Source organism: Aethalodelphis obliquidens, unplaced genomic scaffold, assembly GCF_003676395.1.
Source record: "Aethalodelphis obliquidens isolate GAN/ISIS:26980383/991018 unplaced genomic scaffold, ASM367639v1 scaffold5, whole genome shotgun sequence".
In the NCBI taxonomy this organism is placed as follows: domain Eukaryota; kingdom Metazoa; phylum Chordata; class Mammalia; order Artiodactyla; family Delphinidae; genus Aethalodelphis; species Aethalodelphis obliquidens.
The window spans coordinates 29,083,973-29,107,987 of NW_020837949.1; the positions used below are offsets into that span (position 1 = coordinate 29,083,973).

General features: G+C 40.2%; 1 protein-coding gene across 1 annotated transcript in view; it reads right to left on the reverse strand.

Moving 5' to 3' along the window:
• Positions 1-23,340, reverse strand: part of CPED1 (cadherin like and PC-esterase domain containing 1) — a 301,483-nt gene extending 278,143 nt beyond the window's left edge. The window contains exon 1 of the mRNA XM_027102088.1: positions 22,252-23,340. Coding sequence (XP_026957889.1) covers positions 22,252-22,500 — 249 coding nt within the window. The 5' untranslated portion in view covers positions 22,501-23,340. The remainder of the gene's footprint in view (positions 1-22,251) is intronic.
• Positions 23,341-24,015: the final 675 nt, after the last annotated feature.

A 24,015-nucleotide genomic window follows, 5' to 3' on the forward strand; every position in this document is an offset into this window, starting at 1 on the left:
GTGATACATATTTACAATGGAATATAACTCAGCCATAAAAAGGAACGAAATTGGGTCATTTGTAGAGACACGGATGGACCTAGAGACTGTCATACAGAGTGAAGTAAGTCAGAAAGAGGAAAACAAATATCATATATTAACACATATATGTGGAATCTAGAAAAATGGTACAGATGAACCGGTTTGCAAGGCAGAAATAGAGACACAGATGTGGAGAACAAACATATGGACACAAAGCGGGGAAAGCAGGGGGATGGGGGAGTGGGGGGATGAACTGGGAGATTGGGATTGACATGTATAAACTAATATGTATAAAATAGATAACTAATGAGAACCTGCTGTATATAAAATAAATACATAAAATTAAATTTAAAAAAATAATAAAATGAAGCTATAATTGCAAAAAAAAAAAAAAGTTGGTCACTTTATACTGGTCTTTCTACCTAGGTACAACTTTGATGAACTTTGATGCCGTTTACAAAAAAACCATAGCAGGGAAGAGGTGGATGAGGAAAACTAGACTTACTAAGATAAAGTGAGGATGTTTTCTTGGTTTTCTGGATGGATGGGTACCATGATAGAATTTCAGAAGACCAGACTTCTACTACCTAAATCAGAGGATTTCCTAAGAACTATATGTCATGGTTCCCACAATGCAGAAAATAAGTTTTGTTGTTTTTTGGGGTTTTTTTTTTAAATGGAAGCATTCAGTGACCTGGGTGACCATGCCACAAGAGGGAGACCTGAGATCTGTCTTAAGGAGGCATCTAATGGCACTGGGGGAACATTGGGCGGCAGAGTACTGCGAGGAGAGGTCAGTGAGTAAACAGAAAGGGGGCAGGATCCAACCCTTAAAACAATGACCGCCATTGAGGATGCGACATAAACTAGTTAGAACCAACTAGATCCAAGATGGTGGACAAGTCGACTTCCCTTGAGCCTCAATAGACGCTCATTGTAATACATCAGCTAAATGACACACCCACAGGCACCATGACAGTTCCGGGGCCAACCATAAAAGGCCAAAAAGTGGGCTGTGGCCCAATTCTTGGCAGTTTCCACCCCTTCCCCAAAATACTGTAGTTGAAATAATCCTCTCACTCATTAGCCTATGAAATTACCCACCCCTATAAAAACCGACAACCCCATACCCTGGGGCCTCTTGCCTTCCAAAATGGCCCACGCTCTGTCTGTGGAGTGTGTATCTCCCTGAATAAACCTTCATTCACTTTACTCTGGCTCGCTCTTGAATCTTTTCCTGCGCCAAGCGAAGAACCCACACTTGGCGGCTGTCCCAGGGACTTGCCTGAGTCCTGGGATGTGACGATCCTCTTGAGCCCCACCTTCCTTCCTGCAACAGAAGGAGAGGCAGCAACAGGACAGTCGCACCTCACAGTGTGAGGGAGAGGTCAGGTACAGAGGATGAAAGCATTCCAGAAGTGGGGTGAAAAGTCCCAAAGAAAGGATGTGCTGTGAGGATCTTAAGTAAACAGAGAGAGAGCCTGTAAGCCTGACACATGAGAAGAAGAGAGGGGCACAAAAGAGGAAAACAGAAGAGAACAGCAGGACAGAGCCCGACCCGGCCATCCTAAGCTAGAAAATATTTAATGAGAGAAAACATCAAATTGCCTTTGTCCACTGGGAACATCTGAAACACTGAGACTTAAGAGATATAGTATGATTTTTGCTCGTCAGAAGAGACTTCCCACTCCACCTATAAAGTACGAAGCATATAACCTGATGGTAAGCCATGAGAATGCCTCGGCCATCTCTGTCTAATGCCCTTCTCTGCCCTCCCAACTCAGAACCACACCGCGCCTCTCTAAGAGGGGTGCGCAGTATAGAGCCTGTGTAGCCAGAGGAAGGAGAAGAGGAGTGCCTGGAGAAGAGCAACTTTCAAGACAGGGAAAAAAAAAAAAAAAAGGCCACTTCTCAGCTCTTCAAACCCCAGCCAATGTACAGACAGGCTGGGCGTAGCTTCAATTGGGTGCAGCTCATTCCTTCCCCAGGCTGACCCGCACACAGAGCAGGAATCTTGGAGATAGTGAGAAACTGAAAACAAACCAAGAACACAAGAACAGGGGTTTCTCCTGGAGTCCCTATCTGGAGTCTGCTGCTGTGATTGCTTGCCTCCCCACGCCTGCCGTTGCTGACTGCCTATCTCACCCCCCTGAAGTGCTCATCCATTTCAACCAACACGGAGGAGCTTACATTGCCTCTCTGCTTCTCCGAAATTGTTGTTCCTCTTTTCTAGCTGTTTGGAAGGTCATAGTAAGCATCTTTTTCAGCTTCCTCTGGAGGCTGTTCCTCCAACGGATTCAAGACTCCTTTCCTTGAGGTGCCACCCACGATGCACAGCTGTGGGCCATCGGTTTACTATTTGCTATAACTTTACAGACATAACAAAACCCAGCTGAGATTACAAAAACGCAGGACTAGCTGGGAGATGGTGGTCATGATAACGTCCTTCGAGGCATCTTTCAGAGTTAGACAAAGCTTTGAATGAGATCAGAAGAGACTGTAAATTACTCTTTCTTTCGGCACAGTTGATTTTACTTTCTATTTTGGATCAAATAAAAACCACTCTAAGTGTCCCTCTTTTGCCTTTTCTCCTTCCTTCCGCTTTCCTCTTTCTCTACAGTTCTTTCCCATTCTCAGTCTTCTATTAATCCGACACTTAATCACATAGAGCTTCAGAGGAGGAAGACGTTATTTGCTTTCCATCCTCAAACCCTGATAGCGTTTGCTGGTCTTAGAGTAACAGCTCCCCAGCCCCCTGCATCTTATCACAGTGTCAGCAGTAGTTAAAGGACATCCGTAAAAATATAACAAAATATAAAGTCAACAATTCCCAATTATGAAATACCAAGCAGAGGACAAGGAGAGACCTTGTTCTTTTGAAAAATGTTAAAATAATAGCAAGTCTCTGTCCCCCATGCCAAAACAAGGAGTTAATTCTGCAATTCAACCTTAAAATAGAAGTCCATACAAAGGCAACGTTAACAGAAAGGAAAGAACACTGGGGTCATTACAACAATATCAATACCTAAGCAGCATACAATCTACCAAACAGTTTAATGGATGCCAGAGACCCTGAATCTAAGTCAGAAGCTTTGCCAGCAACACCCCAAGGACTTCTGAATCCTGAGTTTCCATTCTACTTCCCACCCCACTCCCCCATTCATTGTCTACTGACACCACTTAAGCTCCACTAGGTGTACTTCCCTTTCCTCATCTGCAAATGAACATGAACCTCCCATCCTACTTTTCTCGCTGTTGTAAGGATCAAAGGAGACTCAAACAGTGAAATAAAATCTTTAGAAAATGTACAACCCCTCATAAATGTAAGGCGTATTTAAATATCTCTTAAAAAGTGATCACATTGGGACTTCCCTGGCGGTCCAGCGGTTAAGACTCTTGTGCTTTCACTGCAGGGGGCACGGGTTTGGTCCCTGGTTGGGGAGCTAAGATCCCGTGGCCAAAAAAAAGCAATGGCATAAATATCACTTAAAAAATGATAGCATAGGGCTTCCCTGGTGGCGCAGTGGTTGGGAGTCCGCCTGCCGATGCAGGGGACACGGGTTTGTGCCCCGGTCCGGGAAGATCCCACATGCCGCGGAGCGGCTGGGCCCGTGAGCCATGGCCGCTGAGCCTGCGCGTCCGGAGCCTGTGCTCCGCAGCGGGAGAGGCCACAGCGGTGAGAGGCCCGCGTACCGCAAAAAAAAAAAAAGATAGCATAAAAGTGATCTCGACAAATTAAAATATTTTAAATTGTTAAAAGATAAACTGAGGCATATTTAAAATTTTAAGAGTTCATTTGAGCAAAAACCCATTCCAGTTGGACTGCACCAAACCTGAAGTGATTAGGAACATTCCGCCAACGGGAGCTGGGGAAAGACTTATATAGAGGAAGTATGGAAGCAGAGAAAGGAAATTATTGATGAGCTGTAGCCTAAAGCCTAGCTGGCTGTTTGTGACTGGTCATCCTTGGCGTTTTGATTTCGGAACCCTGAGCCATTCACAGAATTAGATTTTGGTTTGCCTACAGAGGCCCACACAGCCTCACAGCCACCTCGGTCTAATGGGCTCCTTGTTTAATTAATTTAACAGAATTAAGACCCTACAAACTTCAGTCAAATGATTTCATAAGGGTTCTGTCACAAGGAGAATATTAAAGGGCTGTGTTTATATATTAGGGGCATTAAAGCATTTAAAAATAATCAATGGATCACCATTTCTACTATTCTTCTCTGCTAAGAATCCAGTGTCAGAGCAAACATATCATTATGAAAATAAAATATGGCCACTGACACCATATACACAATGGACACACTTTTTAGATTTGGGTGCCAGATAAAAATTAGGCAGTATGTTCATTGCACAACTAAATATGATTTAATGTCCTATAAATAAATTCACAACCAGGATATAAAAAGCCCTTAGCAAGATTACATTCCCTCTTTGGGGCTTAGAAATATGGTCACCTTGTTTGCTCTTAGGACCTTCCATAGGACTTACCTATTAACTTTTACTCACTTCATTCTCCACTTTAATCCTATTCCCTTCTCTGCACTGTCCCTACTACAAGGCTTGCTGCACATCCTCCCACCACCCATCCTTCCCAGTTTATGATCTCGACTCTCCTCCTAGCCATGCAGTCCTCTCAGCACTTCACCACTGCACACACTAAGACCCCAGGCGTCTGCATCAGGCCACCATGAAAAAACTTGTGGTGGCCAGCCAAGAATCTCTTCCAGCACCATGGCAAATATGCCCTCCCCTGGATAGAGAGTCCAGCCTAAATGAAACACCTGCTGGATGCAAGCATAGAATTCAGGCACTGAGATGGCGATTAAGATTCTCCATCCACTGGTGATCCAGTCACCACATTCATACTCCCAGGAGAGGTTCCTAAGGCCACTTCAAGTGTCTAATATTGTCAATCCATGCAGATAGCATCCCCGGCTCCTTTCGTCTCCCCTCAGCACTCACATCCAAGTGGCAACCAGTTTATCTGGATTCTCCCCAGAAATCCAGGGTCCCCATGAATTGCACAGATGGTTAAGGATGGAAAGCCAACACACTCCATGCAGGTGGTCCTGCATCTCCAGGGCAGCAAAGGTCAGCTCCAGTTCTTGGGTGAATGAAAGGCTACAGGATAGAGGCACACATCTCACAAACCCAGAGGAACTCTGCCTCACCCTACCCATGTGGGGCTCAAAGTGTTAAAAAGAATGGGGGAACGCGTGTTAAACATCTAGACACCAAAGTCTGCAGAAAGGAAACATCCTGCCTTATATCAAACGTGTAGACCAAGTCTCCTGAAGTGCACATTTATGCCTTGGCACACATGTTTTGCTTGCTTACTCTGAGCACCCTTGTTCACTCAGAGTGAACAGAGTGGCTGTTCACACTCTATGGTCTCCTCATCTTGCCCCTTCAGCTCCCCGGCCAGTACCAATACACAAGCTTGAGGACGACCCTGGGTAACTCTCCTCCCAGCCTGACTGAGCCCTGAGAGCCCTCTTCTCTGTGCTTCCCCGTTAGAAGCCTCCACCCAGTCCACCCTGATCCTCTTCGCATTGCCAGATGCTGTACCATCACACCACCACCTCATAACACACCCTCACGTATTCCTGCCAAAATCTTAGAGCTCTCCAAATTACACACCCATTCTAGAATGTTTAAGTATTTCATGGCCAACTTTTTGCTTTAAAAATCAAAAATTGGCAGGAAATGACAATATCCAGTAATACCACAACATAAGCACTATCTTTAGAGGAAGGAATAAGACATCATCTAATACTGTTATCAAATTTTCAACTCCCTAAACTCTATAATCCTTTCCGTAAGGGATTGCAGAATACCATTTTTTTTTTCTGTGACTGGCTAGAAAAGTAAGTTCTCTTGCTAGAAGTCCAGTTTATTTTTAAAGGGTCCACCAGATGATCTCATAGGTCAGGCCTAAAGAAGAAAGCACCTCTTCAAACACAACAGATTGCTTTGGTTTTCTCAGGAAAGCAGGAGGTAAGGACATCTTATAAATGGAGAAGGACCTGGATGAACCCGGTGAAGATCAGTGTTTAAGAACCCAATTGAAAGCCCAAAAGAAGAATTTAAGGACTGCTGGCCACCACAGGAAGTCCTGTACTGGACACACAGCGTGAATTATACGAGTTCCCATTCATCCATTCATTCAACGTTTTATGTGCCAGGCATTGTGTAAACTTGATCCCTGCCCTGATCTAACTGCCAGTAATTTATTAGAAGGTTTTGTGTAAATGCTAGATTTCTCAGGGAGTGGTTGCATTATTGCAAGTACTTGGTTACTTTGTTCAGGGTTTTGCTAAGAATTGTGCTTAAGATCATGTGCACATCTTTGGATGATGAGACATCCTCCCATTTATATCACAGAGAAGGGCTCCTTTTAAAGTGTTGTTATTTTATATTAAAAGCAGGAGACAATTCTAGCTTCTTGAGGTTTCTATTTCTGACAGAAGATATTTTCACAAATACATTTTCTCTGCTCTACAGCAAACAAGTGTGTTTAAAGCAGACATAGTATTTCTTTAACCATTGTTTCTTTAAAAGAAAAGTAATCAGCTTACCTCTTTTTGCCTCTATACTCCCCCATGAAAAAGAAAATTAACTGCTCCAAATCTATCTGCTCTAAAAATAGCTTATGTATAGCGCTAAAATACATGGATAAATAGGGTTAGCTTATGTGTAGGAAGCTTCAGATGTGTTATTAATTTTCACTATTTACTCGGAAAAAATAATTAATAATAAATGGAGGAGTGAGGAAAAACCCATTTGAAATCACTTCTGCCGTCTGGGTGTGTCCAGTAGGGAAGGTTTACTGCTCAGTATGAAAATCGACTTTCTGGCTGATACTTTGCTAAAGTCAGGCAGTTCCTGCCTGCCACATAAAAGTTAATTTCCTGTTCCATTTTTCCTGAGGCATCTGTGCACTTTGGCTAAATTAATGCTAGATTTTCCACTAGGAAAAAAGCAGGTTTAAGGCTGAAACTATTGGAATGCTATTATACTTCCTATCACTTGTTAAAGAAACAGTGAAACTCAACTGTGACAGTGCCAATTTGGACTCCTAGTGGCATTTTCAAAAATAACTATAACCTGACATCTGTATAGCACACTATACTATAAGTTTTTAAAGAAAAGAAGGAGTATTCCTGGTACTCACAGTTATGCTGTATATATGCACTCTTCTCCCTCAGAGGCGCCAAGTGCAATGAGAATATTTTCATGGCCTTATTCTTTGGGACGTGTTAAATTAATTGAACAAGTAGGCCTGTAGACTGAGGTGGCTGTAATGCCAGTGGTCTATATAAGCAAATCAAAGTGGAGGTTTTGAAACTGACACTTAAGGACAACCAATCACAAGCAGCAAAGGAGGCTTTAAGTTGTGGCCAATCGATAATTTCCTTGCTCTGCTTCCTTCCACCTTTTCTCCGTAAAAGTCTCTCCCTGGGCTCGTGCCCTCGGAGCGTTCCTAGCCACTTCAGGTTTGGTGCTGCCCAGTTGGAATCTACTTTTGCTCAAATAAAGTCTTAAAATTTCCAATGTGCCTCAGTTTACCTTTTAACAAATGTGATAATGTTTAGTCGCCTGCCTTTTATAAACTCCATGTTTTCCAAAGCATTCTGCCTAATTCGTGCCTAACTTGATCCCATATCATCCCTGTAACAGGCATTTCCACCCACATGCCTCAGTCCACGAAAATGAACCCCAAAGGGTCACTTGTCCATGGTCACTCAACTTTTCAGCGTCGGTTCCAGGTCCCCATCTGTGTGTGTTCTCTTTTGCCTGGAGACCGTGAGTGGGGCGCAACAGGATCTGCCTCAGATACACAGACTTTTAACAGGTGGTTCAGGAGGTTTCCAGAAGCCTACACCACCAGCCCGACACCATCCACTTTTTCTTATTGCAAAACCGACGAGAAACACCAGGATCCTGGAGCAATATTACTATTTAAATAAATTCTCCTTTCTTCCCATAGATTAGTCATTGTCATCAGGGTTTTCCCTTGCCTGACTCTCCCATCCTGAACTGGCCACTCTTCCCCAGATGTCTCTCTTAGTCATAGTCAGAATGGCAGCAGATACCGGGTTCTTTTTGTCAAGATCAGCTGTGAGGTATGTTATAAGATATTGGCTATATTGGCTATAAAAATAATTAAAATATCAAAACTTGTAATAATTTATACACTTTATAAATTTATACACTTTATAAATCAGGGAACACGTGCTGCATGCCCACTACTTGCAGGCAAACACTTTCTTGAGTGGGAGAAGAAGGAAGTATTGTGCACAGCCCTGGAAAACCAGTGGAATGTGCCTGCGTTTGACTGCACTGAGAGTGTCAAAAAGAAAAGTGACAGACGGTTAGTATAGGACACACTGCTTTAAACATCTGCCTAAGCAAAATATAATGAAGAAAGCACATAGGCTGAGGATCAAAAATATGTACTATACGTGCATTATTGAAACAAATATAAGCCCTTTAAAGTGCTTGCTTTTGTGGTCAGAGCTTAAACGCAGCTTCTCAGGGGCAAGAAGGACACCATAATTTATTGAACACCAACTCTGGTCGGCCACCATGCTTACTGTTTTCAAACACATAATCAGTTTTCACAAGTAAGGCTTAGTTAGCTTCATTTTTCCAACGAGAAAATTGAGAGTTTAGAAGTCTAGGTAAAATTTGTCTATGTGCTATAGCTAGTAAATGACACATCTGGAATTTGAACCAATGTGTAAGAAAGCCCATGTTTTTTCCACAACATTCTGATGCTCTATTAGACTGCTTATTCCGTATACTAAACAGGTTTGGGGTTAGAAGCCTTGCTGGGGATGGTCAGGTCTGTTCTCCCCATCAATATGCAGAGTCTCAGAGCCTCCCCCTTAAAGAGTTCTTCTGATTGGGTTGCAGTACAAGCAAACTGGTGGGGGGTTCTGTTCAGAGTCCCCAAGTAAGGATTAGTGAAACCAATGCAGTTCCATTTCAGAACACGTTGATAGGACCCATTCTGCACTTTCAAATTCATGTGCTCTTTTTAATTATTACTTTGGTTCATCTATTAAGTACCCAAAGCCTCTATTAGTGAATTTAATTGAAAGTTGAATAAATTTTTTTCATTAAGATCCTTATATATAAACAAGACTCAATCAATACGTCTTCTATCATTATATTCCTTTTTTAACCCTGTGCCTGATAACCAAGATATTTTGGTTTGCATTTTGAACAAGTCTTTGTAAAGTACAAAGGTTGACAAAAGACTTTTACCTTGCAGATTTCCAACTTTGGTATAGTTTCTGTTAGAGAACATAAATCCTATTTTAGAACATGAGCTCATCGTTTTAGTGAGAATGGCTCCCTAGAAAAAATATCCAGTGGAAACCAAATAGAAAAGTAAAACCAAAACATTTTTTCACCCCAAAGGCCACAGACTCCAAGTTGATAATAGGAAGCAATTTTTATAATGTCAGTGTATCCAGTGGTTTCCATTTCAGAGGGTTTATCTTATGAGAGTTTCCAATTCCATTAGAACAAGAAACAGAATTCCTTACAGAGAGAAAGGCAGAGGCTGTTGCCACTATTGTGCAAAAAAAAAACCAAGAGAGAATGACACCTATAAACTGATTAATTCCTTGGTTCAAAGGAAATGTAACATAACTTGCTTAAATATGAGCTTCATCAAGACTTCATTAAAGTTTGTCTAATGTAAGCAAATTCGAATTTGTATAAAATTCTCTCAGTATGAACGATTTTTCATCCATGTGCATATTTCACTGTAAAAATTTAACATAGCTCTAATCAACTATCTCAGAGAGAGACTGGTTCAAGATGGCGGAGTAGAAGGATGTATGCTCACCCCCTATTGTAAGAGCACCGGAATCACAATTAACTGCTAAACAATCGTCGACAGGAAGGCACTGGAACTCACCAAAAAAGATACCCCACATCCAAAGACAAAGGAGAAGCCGCAGTGAGACAGTAGGAGGGATGCAATCACGATAAAATCAAATCCCATAACCACTGGGTGGGTGACTCACAAACTGGAGAACAATTATACCACAGAAGTCCACCTACTGGAGTGAAGGTTCTGAGCCCCACGTCAGGCATCCCAACCTGTGCGTCCGGCAATGGGAGCAGGAATTCCCAGAGAATCGGACTTTGAAGGCTAGCAGGATTTGATTGCAGGACTTAGACGGACTGAGGGAAACAGAGACTGCACAAAATAGTGTGTGAATCAGGACCAAGGGGAAAGGAGCAGTGACCTCATAGGAGACTGAACCAGACCTACTGCTAGTGTTGGAGGGTCTCCTGCAGCAGCAGAGGGTGGCTGTGGCTCACTGCGGGGACAAGGACACTGGCAGCAGAAGTTCCAGGAAGTACTCCTTGGCATGAGCCCTCTCAGAGTCTGCTATTAGCCACACCAAAGACCCAGTAGCCTCCGGTGCTGGGTCACCTCAGGCCAAGCAACCAACAGGGAGGGAACTCAGCCCCACCCATGAGCAGACAAGTGGATTAAAGTTTTACTGAGCTCTGCCAACCAGAGCAACACCCAGCTCTACCCCTCCCATGAGGAAACTTACGCAAGCTTCTTACATAGTCTCATCCACCAGAGGGCAGACAGCAGAAGCAAGAAGAACTACAAGCCTGCAGCCTGTGGAACGAAAACCACATTCACAGAAAGATACACAAAATGAAAAGGCAGAGGGCTACATACCAGAGGAAGGAACAAGATAAAACCCCAGAAAAACAATTAAATGAAGTGGAGATAGGCAACCTTCCAGAAAAAGAATTCAGAATAATGATAGTGAGGATGATCCAGGACCTTGGAAAAAGAATAGAGGCAAAGATCGAGAAGATGCAAGAAAGGTTTAACAAAGACCTAGAAGAATTAAAGAACAAAAAAACAGAGATGAAGAATACAATAACTGAAATGAAAAATACACTAGACAGAATCAACAGCAGAATAACTGAAGCAGAAGAATGGATAAGTGACCTGGAAGACAGAATGGTGGAATTCACTGCCATGGAACAGAATAAGAAAAAAGAATGAAAAGAAATGAAGACAGCCTAAGAGACCTCTGGGACAACATTAAATGCACCAACATTCACATTATAGGGGTCCCAGAAGGAGATGAGAGAGAGAAAGGACCCGAGAAAATATTTGAAGAGATTATAGTCAAAAACTTCCCTAACATGGTAAAGGAAATAGCCACCCAAGTCCAGGAAGCGCAAAGAGTCCCAGGCAGGAAAAACCCAAGGAGAAACATGCCGAGACACACAGTAATCAAATTGACAAAAATTGAAGACAAAGAAAAATTATTAAAAGCAATAAGGGAAAAACGACAAATAACACACACGGGAACTCCCCCATAAGGTTAAAAGCTGATTTCTCAGCAGAAACTCTATAAGCCAGAAGGGAGTGGCATGATATACTTAAAGTGATGAAAGGGAAGAACCTACAACCAAGATTACTCTACCTGGCAAGGATCTCATTCAGATTCGATGGAGAAATCAAAAGTTTTACAGACAAGCAAAAACTAAGAGAATTCAGCACCACCAAACCAGCTCTACAACAAATGCTAAAGGAAATTCTCTAAGCGGGAGACAAAAGAGAAGAAAAGGACCTACAAAAACAAACCCAAAACAATTAAGAAAACGGTCGTAGGAACATACATATCGATAATTACCTTAAACATGAATGGATTAAATGCTCCAAACAAAAGACACAGGCTTGCTGAATGGATACAAAAACAAGACCCACACATATGCTGTCTACAAGAGACCAACTTCAGACCTAGGGACACATACAGACTGAAAGTGAGGGGTTGGGAAAAGATATTCCATGCAAATGGAAAGCAAAAGAAAGCTGGAGTAGCAATATTCATATCAGATAAAATAGACTTTAAAATAAAGAATGTTACAAGAGACAAGGAAGGACATTACATAAGGATCAAGGGATCAATCTAAGAAGAAGATATAACAATTATAAATATATATGCATCCAACATAGGAGCACCTCAATACATATGGCAACTGCTAACAGCTCTAAAAGAGGAAATCGACAGTAGCACAATAACAATGGGGGGACTTTAACACCTCACTTACACCAATGGACAGATCATCCAAAATGAAAATAAATAAGGAAAGAGAAGCTTTAAATGACACAATAGACCAGATAGATTTAATTCATATTTATAGGACATTCCATCCGAAAACAGCAGATTACACTTGCTTCTCAAGTGTGCATGGAACATTCTCCAGGATAGATGACATCTTGGGTCACAAATCAAGCCTCAGTAAATTTAAGAAAATTGAAATCATATCAAGCATCTTTTCTGACCACAACACTATGAGATTAGAAATGAATCACAGGGAAAACTATGTTAAAAAAAAAACACACATAGAGGCTAAACAATATGTAACTAAATAACCAAGAGATCACTGAAGAAATCAAAGAGGAAATCAAAAAATATCTTGAGACAAAGGACAATGAAAACATGATGATCCAAAACCTATGGGATGCAGCAAAAGCAGTTCTAAGAGGGAAGTTTATAGCTATACAAGCCTACCTCAAGAAACAAGAAAAATATCAAATAAACAATCTAAGCTTACACCTAAAGGAACTAGAGAAAGAAGAACAGACAAAACCCAAAGTTAGTAGAAGGAAAGAAATCATAAAGATCAGAGCAGAAATAAATGAAATAGAAACAAAGAAAACAATAGCAAAAATCACTAAAACTAAAAGCTGGTTCTTTGAGAAGATAAGCAATATTGATAAACCTTTAGCCAAACTCATCAAGAAAAAGAGGGAGAGGACTAAAATCAATGACATTAGAAATGAAAAAAGATAAGTTACAACGGACACCGCAGAAATAGAAAGCATCCTAAGAGACTACTACAAGCAACTCTGTGCCAATAAAAGGGACAACCGGGAAGAAATGGACAAATTCTTAGACTGGTATAACCTTCCAAACCTGAACCAGGAAGAAATAGAAAATATGAACAGAGCAATCACAAGTAATGAAATTGAAACTGGGATTAAAAATCTTCCAACAAACAAAGGCCCAGGTCCAGATGGCTTCACAGGTGAAGTCTATCAAACATTTAGAGAAGAACTAACACTCAACCTTCTCAAACTCTTCCAAAAAATTGAAGAGGAAGGAACACTCCCAAACTCATTCTATGAGGCCACCGTAAGCCTGATACCAAAACCAGACAAAGATACTACAAAAAAAGAAAATTACAGACCAATATCAGTGATGAATATAGATGCAAAAATCATCAAAAGAATACTAGCAGACAGAATCCAACAACACATTGAAAGGATCATACACCATGATCAAATGGGATTTATCCCAGGGATGCAAGGATTCTTCAATATATGCAAATCAATCAATGTGATACATCATATTAACAAACTGAAGGAGAAAAACCATATGACGATCTCAATAGATGCAGAAAAAGCTTTTGACAAAATTCAACACCCATTTACAATAAAAACTCTCCAGAAAGTGGGCATAGAGGGTAACTACCTCAACATAATAAAGGCCATATATGACAAACCCACAGCAAACATCATTCTCAATGGTGAAAAATTGAAAGCATTTCCTCTAAGATCAGCAACAAGACAAGGATGTCCACTCTTGCCACTATTACTCAACATAGTATTGCAAGTCCTAGCCATGGCAATCAGAGAAGAAAAAGAAATAAAAGGAATACAAATTGGAAAAGAAGACGTAAAACTGTCACTGTTTGCAGATGACATGATACTATACATAGAGAATCCTCAAGATGCCACCAGAAAACTACTAGAATTAATCATTGAATCTGGTAAAGTTTCAGGATACAAAATTAATGCACAGAAATCTCTTGCATTCCTAGACACTAACAACGAAAGATCAGAAAGAGAAATTAAAAAAACAATCCCATTCACCATTGCAACAAAAAGAATAAAATACCTAGGAATAAATCTACCTAAGGAGGTAAAAGACCTGTACTCAGAAAACTGTAAGACATTGATTAAAGAAATCAAAGATGACGCAAACAGATGGAGAGATATATCATGTTCTTCGACTGGAAGAATCAACATTTTGAAAATGACTATACTACCCAAAGCAACCTACAGATTCAATGCAATCCCCATCGAATTACCAATGGCATTTTTTAGAGAACTAGAACAAAAAAATCTTAAAATTTGTATAGAGACACAAAAGACCCCAAATAACCAAAGCAATCTTGAGGGAAGAAAACAGAGCTGGAGAAATTAGACTCCCTGACTTCAGACTGTACTACAAAGCTACAGTAATCACAACAATATGGTACTGGCACAAAAACAGAAATATAGATCAATGGAACAGGATCGAAAGCCTGGAGATAAACCCAGGCACCTATGGTCAACTAATCTATGACAAAAGAGGCAAGGATATACAATGGAAAAAAGAGAGTTTCTTCAATAAGGGGTGCTGGGAAAACTGGACAGCTTCATTTAAAAGAATGAAATTAGCACATTCCCTAACACCATACACAAAAATAAACTCAAAATGGATTAAAGACCTAAATGTAAGACCAGACACTATAAAACTCTTAGAGGAAAACACAGGAAGAACACTCTCTGACATAATCAAAGCAAGATCTTTTTGACCCACCTCCTATAGTAACGGAAATAAAAATAAAAATAAACAAATAGGACCTAATGAAACTTAAAAGCTTTTGCACAGCAAAGGAAACCATAAACAAGACGAAAAGAGAACCCTCAGAATGGGAGAAAATATTTGTAAACGAATCAATGGACAAAGGATTAATCTCCAAAATATATAAACAGCTCATGCAGCTCAATATTAAGAAAACAACCAACCCAATCAAAAAATGAGCAGAAAACCTAAACAGATATTTCTCCAAAGAAGACATACAGATGGCCAAGAGGCACATGAAAAGCTGCTCAACATCACTAATTATTAGAGAAATGCAAATCAAAACTACAATGAGGTACCACCTCACACCAGTTAGAATGGGCATCATCAGAAAATCTATAAACAACAAATGCTGGAGAGGGTGTGGAGAAAAGGGAATCCTCTTGCACTGTTAGTGGGAATGTAAATTGATACAGCCACTATAGAGAACAAAACGGAGGTTCCTTAAAAAATTAAAAATGGAATTACCATATGACCTAGCTATCCCACTACTGGACATACACCCAGAGAAAACCATAATTCAAAAAGAAACATGCACCCCAATGTTCATTGCAGCACTATTTACAATAGCCAGGACATGGAAGCAACTTAAGTGTCCATCAACAGATGAATGGATAAAGAAGAAGTGGTACATATATACAATGGAATATTACTCAGCCATAAAAATGAACGAAATTGGGTCATTTGTAGAGACGTGGATGGACCTAGAGACTGTCATACAGAGTGAAGTAAGTCAGAAAGAGAAAAACAAATATCGTATATTAACACATATATGTGGAATCTAGAAAAATGGTACAGATGAACCGTTTTTCAAGGCAGAAATAGCGACACACGTGAAGAGAACAAACATACGGACACCAAGTGGGGAAAGCGGGGTGGGGGGCTGGTGGTGGGATGAATTGGGAGATTGGTATTGACATATATATACTACTATGTATAAAATAGATAACTAATAAGGAAAACATCAAAAAATAAAATATATGCAAGTAGATTAATAAAAACAAACAAAAAAACTATCTCAGAGAAATCCACAAGCATTAAATGCTCATCATTAGCCCAAACAATTCTAGGAAAATCACATACCTGTTAGTATGCTGAAAACATCTCCTGAGAGACTCCTATACATAGACCTCTGTCTTTAGATGCCATCAGCTCTATTTTAGAATATTTACATCCAAATCTGGTTAAAATATAAAAACATGTAAAAGGAAAACCTCAATTTTTGTCAGAATGTGTTAAAAAATGGAAATTGCTTGAGACAAAGAGGGGTTAAATGATGGTGACAGAGAAGCCAAGAGGGATGGAAGTATTTAGCGAGGCATATAGGTTAGGAGAGATTTTTTGTTTTGTAATTTATGGTAGATACTTGAGGATGTTTATTTAGAGGAGAAGAATCCCAAAGAGACAAATGAGCTGAAGAGAAGAAGAGAGCTGTATAATAACTGATGAAGGAAATTCAATGTAGCAAAATGCAAGATCGTTACACTAGGCAAAAGTGCAAGAAATGGTACAGGAAGGACTTTGAGGAATATTGGTACAGGGAAAAGACGGAGTGGAGGACCTGAGAGTTCAGTGAAGGCAAAAAGAGAGAAGGGCGGAGTTCCTCTCATCTCTTGGCCTCTGCTTTAAAGAGGACTGTCTCTGACCCTTAAACTCATGATTCATTTATTTATTCATTCATTGACTAGATATTTATTCAGTCCTCATTAGATATCAGATACTGTTTTGGAACTGGGGATGTAGCAATAAACCAGTCAAATAAAGTCGTTGCTGTTAAGGAGCTTATATTCTATGTAGGGAGACAGATAGTAAACAAATAGATAAATATTTATTCAGTGTCAAAAATCTTAACCTCTTTCCCCTACCCTACACCCATCTCATCTCTCCATATCCTCAGCTATAACGTGCGGATAGTGCTAGCATCGTAAATTTAAAAAAAAAAAAAAAATTCAGCCCAAACCGAAGACCTTGCTTAGAGGTAAGCAGGCCTCACTCTGAGTGACATTATCATCCTCCCTAGGTTTTATCTTGGTTCTAAAGGCTCATTTTACTGCGAAAAGGCAATAGCTTAGAGGCTGGAGAACAGGGAGAGAAACTCAATGTATCTTTCATCTCAGACTCTCCTTACCCAAGTACTTATGTTCACTGCCAGCAAGAACTCATTGCTCACCTACTTTGGGAAGGCCAAATGTTAGGGTCTATAGAAACTACAGAGATGGGTAAATCCTCAAAGAGATTAAATAATAATTATCCTGATAGTTAATACTAACTGAGCACCTCCTACCCGCCAGACACTTCAAGTGCTTCACATAATTTCTCTCATTTAAGCTTCATGGTAGTCTTGTAAGGTGATAATATATGCATGTTCAGGTGAGGCAAGAAAATCCTGAAGAGGTCAAGAAATGTTCCCAAGGTAGCAAGGTAACAAGTGCTATTGATTTGACTTGAGAGCTCACATGCTGAACCATTCTGCCTCCCCAATTTTATTAGTTTCCCAGGGCTGCCATTACAGAGTACCACACACTGAGTGGCTTAAAGCAACAGAAATGTATTGTCTCACAACTCTGGAGGCTAGAAGCTAGAAATCAAGGTGTCAGCAGTGCCATGCTACCCCTGAAACCTGTAGAGAAATCCTTCCCGGCCTCTTCTGAGCGTCTGGTGGTTTGCTGGCAAGCTTTGGGCTTCCTTGGCTTGCACTCGCACAACTCCCATCTCCAAAACAGCATCTCAACTGGTCTGCCTGCCTTCAGTTCGATCCCGTCCAGTCCACTCTGCAATGTGCATTCTGGAGTGTTCTCTCTATTCGTGCCACGTTTTGCTTTTCATTCTTTGGGGGTTCCCTGTTGCCTTCAGGACAGAATCTACACTCCTTATCATGCCCACATTTCTGACATCTATATCCTGCTGAACTCTCTACTTCATCTATTTGCCTTCTCGCTCTGCTTCCCTCAACACATCACATACACACACACACACACACACACACACACACTCTTTAATTTCTTCTTTGCAAATGCGGTGTTTTCTGCTTGTAATACTCTTTTCTTTCTCTACACTTTCTAGTTCCTTCTCATCTTTCAAAATGTTGCCTTAAAGTTATGGATTCCCTAACATTCTCTTTATTTACTTGTCTGTCTCAGAGTGCTGTATATTTCTGTATCACCAGTACCTGACACTGTGTCTGGCAAGTATAAATGGTTCAACAAATATTTACTAAATAAATGAAGAAAATGAATGAATGAATGAAAGGGATGAGAAGGAGAAAAGGTAAAGATGAAGGAAGGGTTTTTTTTCAGTTGGAGAGGAGAGCTCTCAGTGAGATAGTTACAAATATTTCATTTAAAGAAAGTGATGCTATTTCCCAAGAGTAGGAACATATTTAGAAATTCTCTGTGGATTTTAGAAAGCAAAATTAGCACAACTATTGGATCAGACACTAGATCACCCTGCCCTACCCCTCCAAAGGGCATTACTCATGCCACTGTTGTGATCATAAAGCTATGGACACTTTTCACCACCGTGCCCACCAGAGACCTGGACGCTCCTATGCACATTACAGATTGAAAGGAGGGTCCACCCTGCTTTTACCTGGCAGCACTGCACCCACCGAGGCGCTGGCTCCCCCATGGCCACCCAGAGAATCCATGCAACACTACTTAGAGGTAGCATGGGACCAACTCTAACCAATGAAAGACAGAAGAAAGAGAAAGCCAGGAGACAGATAAATTGCTTGTCCTTCTTGCCCTTTTCCCCGGTGCCTGTTCTGAGATGCAGTAGTTTAATACGGCCTCTCTGGAAATGTCTCTCGATAATTCACCCATTTGTGTTTGCTCTCCTTTTTTCTTTATTTCCCCCTCTCTCATATTCCTGGGATTGCACCAACCAATACAATGTTATCATTTAAGTGTTTGCCATAGGTTCCGTTTTGGGAAAACCTAGACTAAACAAGTAATTTTTAGAATTTTCAAATGCTAAATATATCATGCATTATTAGAAACAGAAACAGATTAAATAAGAAGTATTTGTAGTGAAAACATTCACTTATCTGCATTGGCTTATTGTTGGACACTGGGAGAGTAGTTGTGGGGAACTGTCACTGAAAATAGTCAAGAAGAAATGGAGAACAAAGAGTCAAACAACAAAGAAATAGTCTCCTTGTGGAACATCAACAAGAGATAATCAGAAACACATGGCTATGGTGAGTACAAATATATTCCCCAAAGAGCTAAGTTTCCATTAAAGGAGCATTTACCAAGGACATTTTCTTCCATTGTGTCTGTTTATAATTTAATGTGCTTCCTATGTTATGGAATATTGAAATGTTAGATTCTAGGAAAATAAATAAATCTATTGTGTGACCTACTTCAGTGAAGAGAACTCAAATTGTCTTCAGTTTATATATTAAGTTGAAATAATTTTAAGACACAGCACAAGCAACTAATATTGGGAGAAAACCCAGAAAAAATGACAAAATTACATCTGCTTAGCAAGGCTGTTTGTAAAGCTCGAATGGAAAAAGGAATCTGGCCAGAGGAGGGAGCGCACTTCCTCACTACGGAAAGTTGGCATATACCATACCATGATCTCAATCTGTGCTGAAAACAGTTTTAGACATTGAACCAGATCCCAGTTACAAAGGTGTAAAGAGCACAGTCACTTACCTTTAAATATTTGCTACTCCAGAACGCTCTGTTACTTGGCTGGTAAAGCATAAAAGGTCCTCTCTTAGAAACAACTACAACCAAAACAACTGGGAAATACTTATTGCTTATTCATGAAAGTATGAAAACTATGATTTGAGAAATACGCTATGAGTATACTTCGGTTTCAGAATGTCTATCCCTGCAGACACTATAGCATTCACTGAAATAGTTTTTCAAATGTCTTCTAGTGGATTCGTTAAGATTTTTTTTCCTTTTTTAGATTTATAAACTCAGACCCAACTTTTCCTGAAGGGGCAATTAAAGTTGAAATGTACTGCTTTTTAAGCATTGTCTTATTTCCTGGTGTTTCTTTAGGTCTGAATATCTGAAGAGGATCATAGTTTTTCCCAGAGAACAGCACATACATGTACACACATTTTTTGCATAACATGCTTGGGTTTGGTAGACATCTTATACATCCAAATACTTTCTGGAATCCATGAACCTGAGGTCAAAACCAGCTGTTTTAGGTAACTTTAAAAGTCACCTAAAGATGGATGGATACAAGTAAGGGAAAGCGCTAGTAAAATGAATATTTTGGTTTGCCAATAAAAGTAATAACAAAACCCAAAATTTATAGATAGAAACAATGCATCTTCTATAAAATGCCTAAAAAGCTATATTTTAGGTCTTGAGGAAAATCTAGGTAGCATCTTATCAGTTATCTTTTTAATGAACTTCTTAAGTAGCTGTTTTTGAGAAGGATCTATGTATGTACTCCAAACACATTTCTTTCTTCACTTTAGCTGTCTGAAAGAATATTTAATCTTCAAAAAGTGATTATTATTTGATTCTTTTCTGGAACATATATTACAAGGAGAACTAATTTATATTGGATTTTAACTAACTTCCACATGATACCTTCTGTCTAATAAAAACTGGCTCTAAACCAAAGGCTGACCCAAGTTAAGTTGAAAATAGAAGTACATGGCAAATGTTTGGAAATTCAGTTTTCATATCCACTGAGCTTCTGAACTATAATTGTGACTTCAGAATCTTGCTTACAGTTAAAATATTTAAGACTGTGGAAAAAAATCATCATGTGTTAGGCATTTTTTGTGAAGAACATTCTAGAGTGAATGTTTTACACGAGCAGCCAATAAGTTTCAGATGGTTTATAAGTGACAGGAGGTCCAAAGCTGAAATGGAATTTTCTGTGACAGCCTACAAATAACAGTTAACATATGCCTAAGTTACAGTCAAAAACAGGAGTCACCGTAAAGGCAAGTAGTGAGTAAGAAAGGCCGTAAGTTAATGAATAAAAACCTTTTTGTCCAAAGTTCTTAGCAAAAATTTTAGGTACTTAAAGAGCAAAACCGTCTCAAATATTTTTAAAGAAATTATAGTTATTGGAAACAAACAAGAAGTGACTTTCAAAGTCATAGTTTACACCCATCATAAATTTGATGTATTAAAAATGTAGATAAGAGTTAAGTTAATGCTGGTATAAATTAACAAAAAATATAAATTCTTCAATTAATTTAATATTTGATTCACACTTGCCGTTGAAGTTTCATCTCGATATGTTTCTAGTGATATTATCTGCTTTTTTGTCCTATTTCTTGGTCAAGATATTTCTTGACATTGTTGATAAAATAATCACTCAAAAGTCTTCACGTTTTCTTTGTTCAAACCTGATATTATCTCGTATTTCAGTAAGTTCTTACAGCTGTGGTTTCACAAATTGTTATCAGAGATTTGAATTTACTTTTTAGAGCATCTTCCCTGCAGTAGGGACCAGATGGATGTATCATGTCATAATGTGGCCTGCCTAAACATCTTTGAGTGTCATCATACCTACCTTACCTAGCTCAGAAGGTTATGAGTCTGAAATGAAATACATAAAAGAATTTTTTAAACAAGATGGTGTGGTGTTAGCAATAATGGTAGCAGTAAGTGTTGGTATTCAACAAGAAATTCTGCTCCAAACACTAACCATGATCATAGGAGCTACCTAAATCTACTCTAGATATAAGATAGTACTTACAGATTCCTAAATTATCTTGCTACACTATTGCTGTAGCATAGAAATCAGTGGTTTTGCTATCATGAATATGAGTGTGTGTTTTTCTGTTTCTTTTCTAGACTGGATTATTTTAAAGGTCTTCATTTCACTAACAGGCATGAACAGAGTGGTATATTAAAATAGAAATTCTGTGTATTTACTTATGTTTTGTGTTTTTCCAACACTTGACAAGTAAGATTAGTAAAGTTAATTAGAATAGTATAAGTATGGAATAATCTGTATTTTTCTAATTCTATAAGCAATAAAATGCCGTGTCAATTCTTTTGAAGAAGCCTATTATATTATTTTTTAAGTGCTTCAAAAAATAAATGTATTGCTTTAGAAATGTGACAAATAGACTTAACCAATTATAAAATGTAATTTTGCAGTAACTTCAAGTCTGGAATGGTCTGACCACTCATACTGACTGCCTTGAGGAAAGAGACACTCAACGTTTACCAAATTTTATGAATATTTGATTTTTGTTCCTGAACTGTAAATCTTCAGATCTCTCAGAATCCCAGTATTTTAGAAAGAATTCACATCATTCCCATCTCCTCCAAATTGTCTATTTCATTTAGCTGAAATGAAGTGAAATTCTGAGAGAGAAAATAATGACCAGGACTCTCTGGAAGTAAATGTAAGAAGTTTAAGCTAACATGTGTTTCACTGTCATAAGGTCACTGTCTGGACTGTGTATACAGTCTGATCCTTTTCAGACCTCATGGAAGTTAATTTTAGTCTTACAGAAGGGACAGAGAGAAGCAGACTGCTATCTTTGCAGAGAATGTCAAGGTTAAGCTTATGACCGCCTTACCTTTCTGACTTCCTGTGCCTTATCGGAGAGAAGTAAGCACTGCTTGTCCAGAGACAATCCTTCCTTGCATCTGCTTGCCTGGGTTTCGGTGGGTGTGTTTGGGGCAGCCTCAGGGACAGCAGCTGTGAGCTTCCTTGCCCCCCGGAATGTCAGGGTCTGGTAGAAGAGACAGATTGCCACCACCAAGCCCACCAAGAAGGGCCGGGGGCAAAATCGCCGACGACAAAGGAACACTGGACGACAGACCATGACCAGTTCAGCTTCACTTGGCCCCTGTCCACGTTGCCGGAAAAGTCATAGCAGCTATTTTTTGTCAGCATGAAAAACACAAATCTGTCTTCTTTTTCCACAACTTAAATCAAATCAAGATAGCTCCATCCCCACTTAAGAACTTTCCGAAGTATCCTGCCAAAGAATCATCGGTCCCAAAAGTCTGCGGCGGTTAATAAGAGCCCTTCCATGGATGACAGTAAAAAGTGGTTGGCCTCGGTTAAAAAAAGACATCAAAATAATAATAGTTGTAACTAATAACCTGAGCGTACCCCAGGCTGTCAAACTGTTGCTTCCGGTAATGCCTTATTTTTCACAACATCCTTAAGCTCACAGTAAAAGCTTCACAGGAAAAGAGAAACAACACCAAAGTAAATCTGGAGTCTAAAAACAGCACCGGAGAACGCAATAGGTTTATACCACAGTGCCTGTTGCACGGCTGGAGGCGGGCCAGCTTGCCTTAACAGTTCCTCATTTTTCCTCCGGTTTTAAAGCTGTCCTGCTTTCAGCCTTTCATGTTTCTTAACTGCTTCCCTTCATTCCATTTTAAACTGCCACTTTCCTGTAAGCCTTCCCGGCTTTTAACAGAAAAAGGGAATACAGGGTCTGAAGGGACATGGTTACCATCCGCGGGGTTTGCCTTGTATTTGTTTCATTCCGTTTCGAGTTCAAAGTTCTACGTACTTACTCAGTTTTCATCCTTTTAGCCAGAAAACAAAAATACTTTCCATGATCCCCTAATGGATTGCTGATCAAAACCACTCGGAAGGAAACACCCAGTCGTATGACTCCAATTCATCTCCCACCCACGGACACACTCACGCAGGCACACAGAGCCACACGCGCGCGCCGGCCGCACTCGCTGAGGGGAGCGGGGAGCAGGGCGCAGGGAGCCGGGCGCGGGGCCCGCGGGCAGCGCAGCCACGGTCCGGCGAGGGGGCGGGGCTAAGGCCCGGGCTCTTAGGTCCTCGGGGGCGGCCGGAGCGCGCCGTTAGCCCAGGATCAGAAAGGGTGGGCTTCCCCAGACTGGAAACATTTCTCATTTCCCCTGAAATGTGACTGTCCACCCAGAGCTGTAGAATTTTAAATACATTATTTGATATTTGACCCCTTCTGTTTTTTTTTTCTAATACAGCATTGGAAAAACAAATAGCCCTTCGTCAGCTGATGTCAAAGGTCGAGGGGGAGACTATAAAAAAGGCTCGGTGAGGGAATTGGGAGGATCTTCACTCGAAGGAATTACGGTCACTCTTATGGGGATAAGAGGGTCACGGGTACTGTCTGGACCTCAGAACATGAAAGTCTGTTGTATGCACTGATTCCACTGGAAATGATCTTTTTCTGCTCAGTACCTAACTCATATCACATTATTGCTCCTTTCCTGGACTAGGGCTGAGTCTTTCAAAGGCTAATTGCCTGACACTTCACTCCCGTGATGAGTGGACTATAGCAGACGTTGGTAACTTTCGGTCATCAGAAAGGGGTACGCAGCAC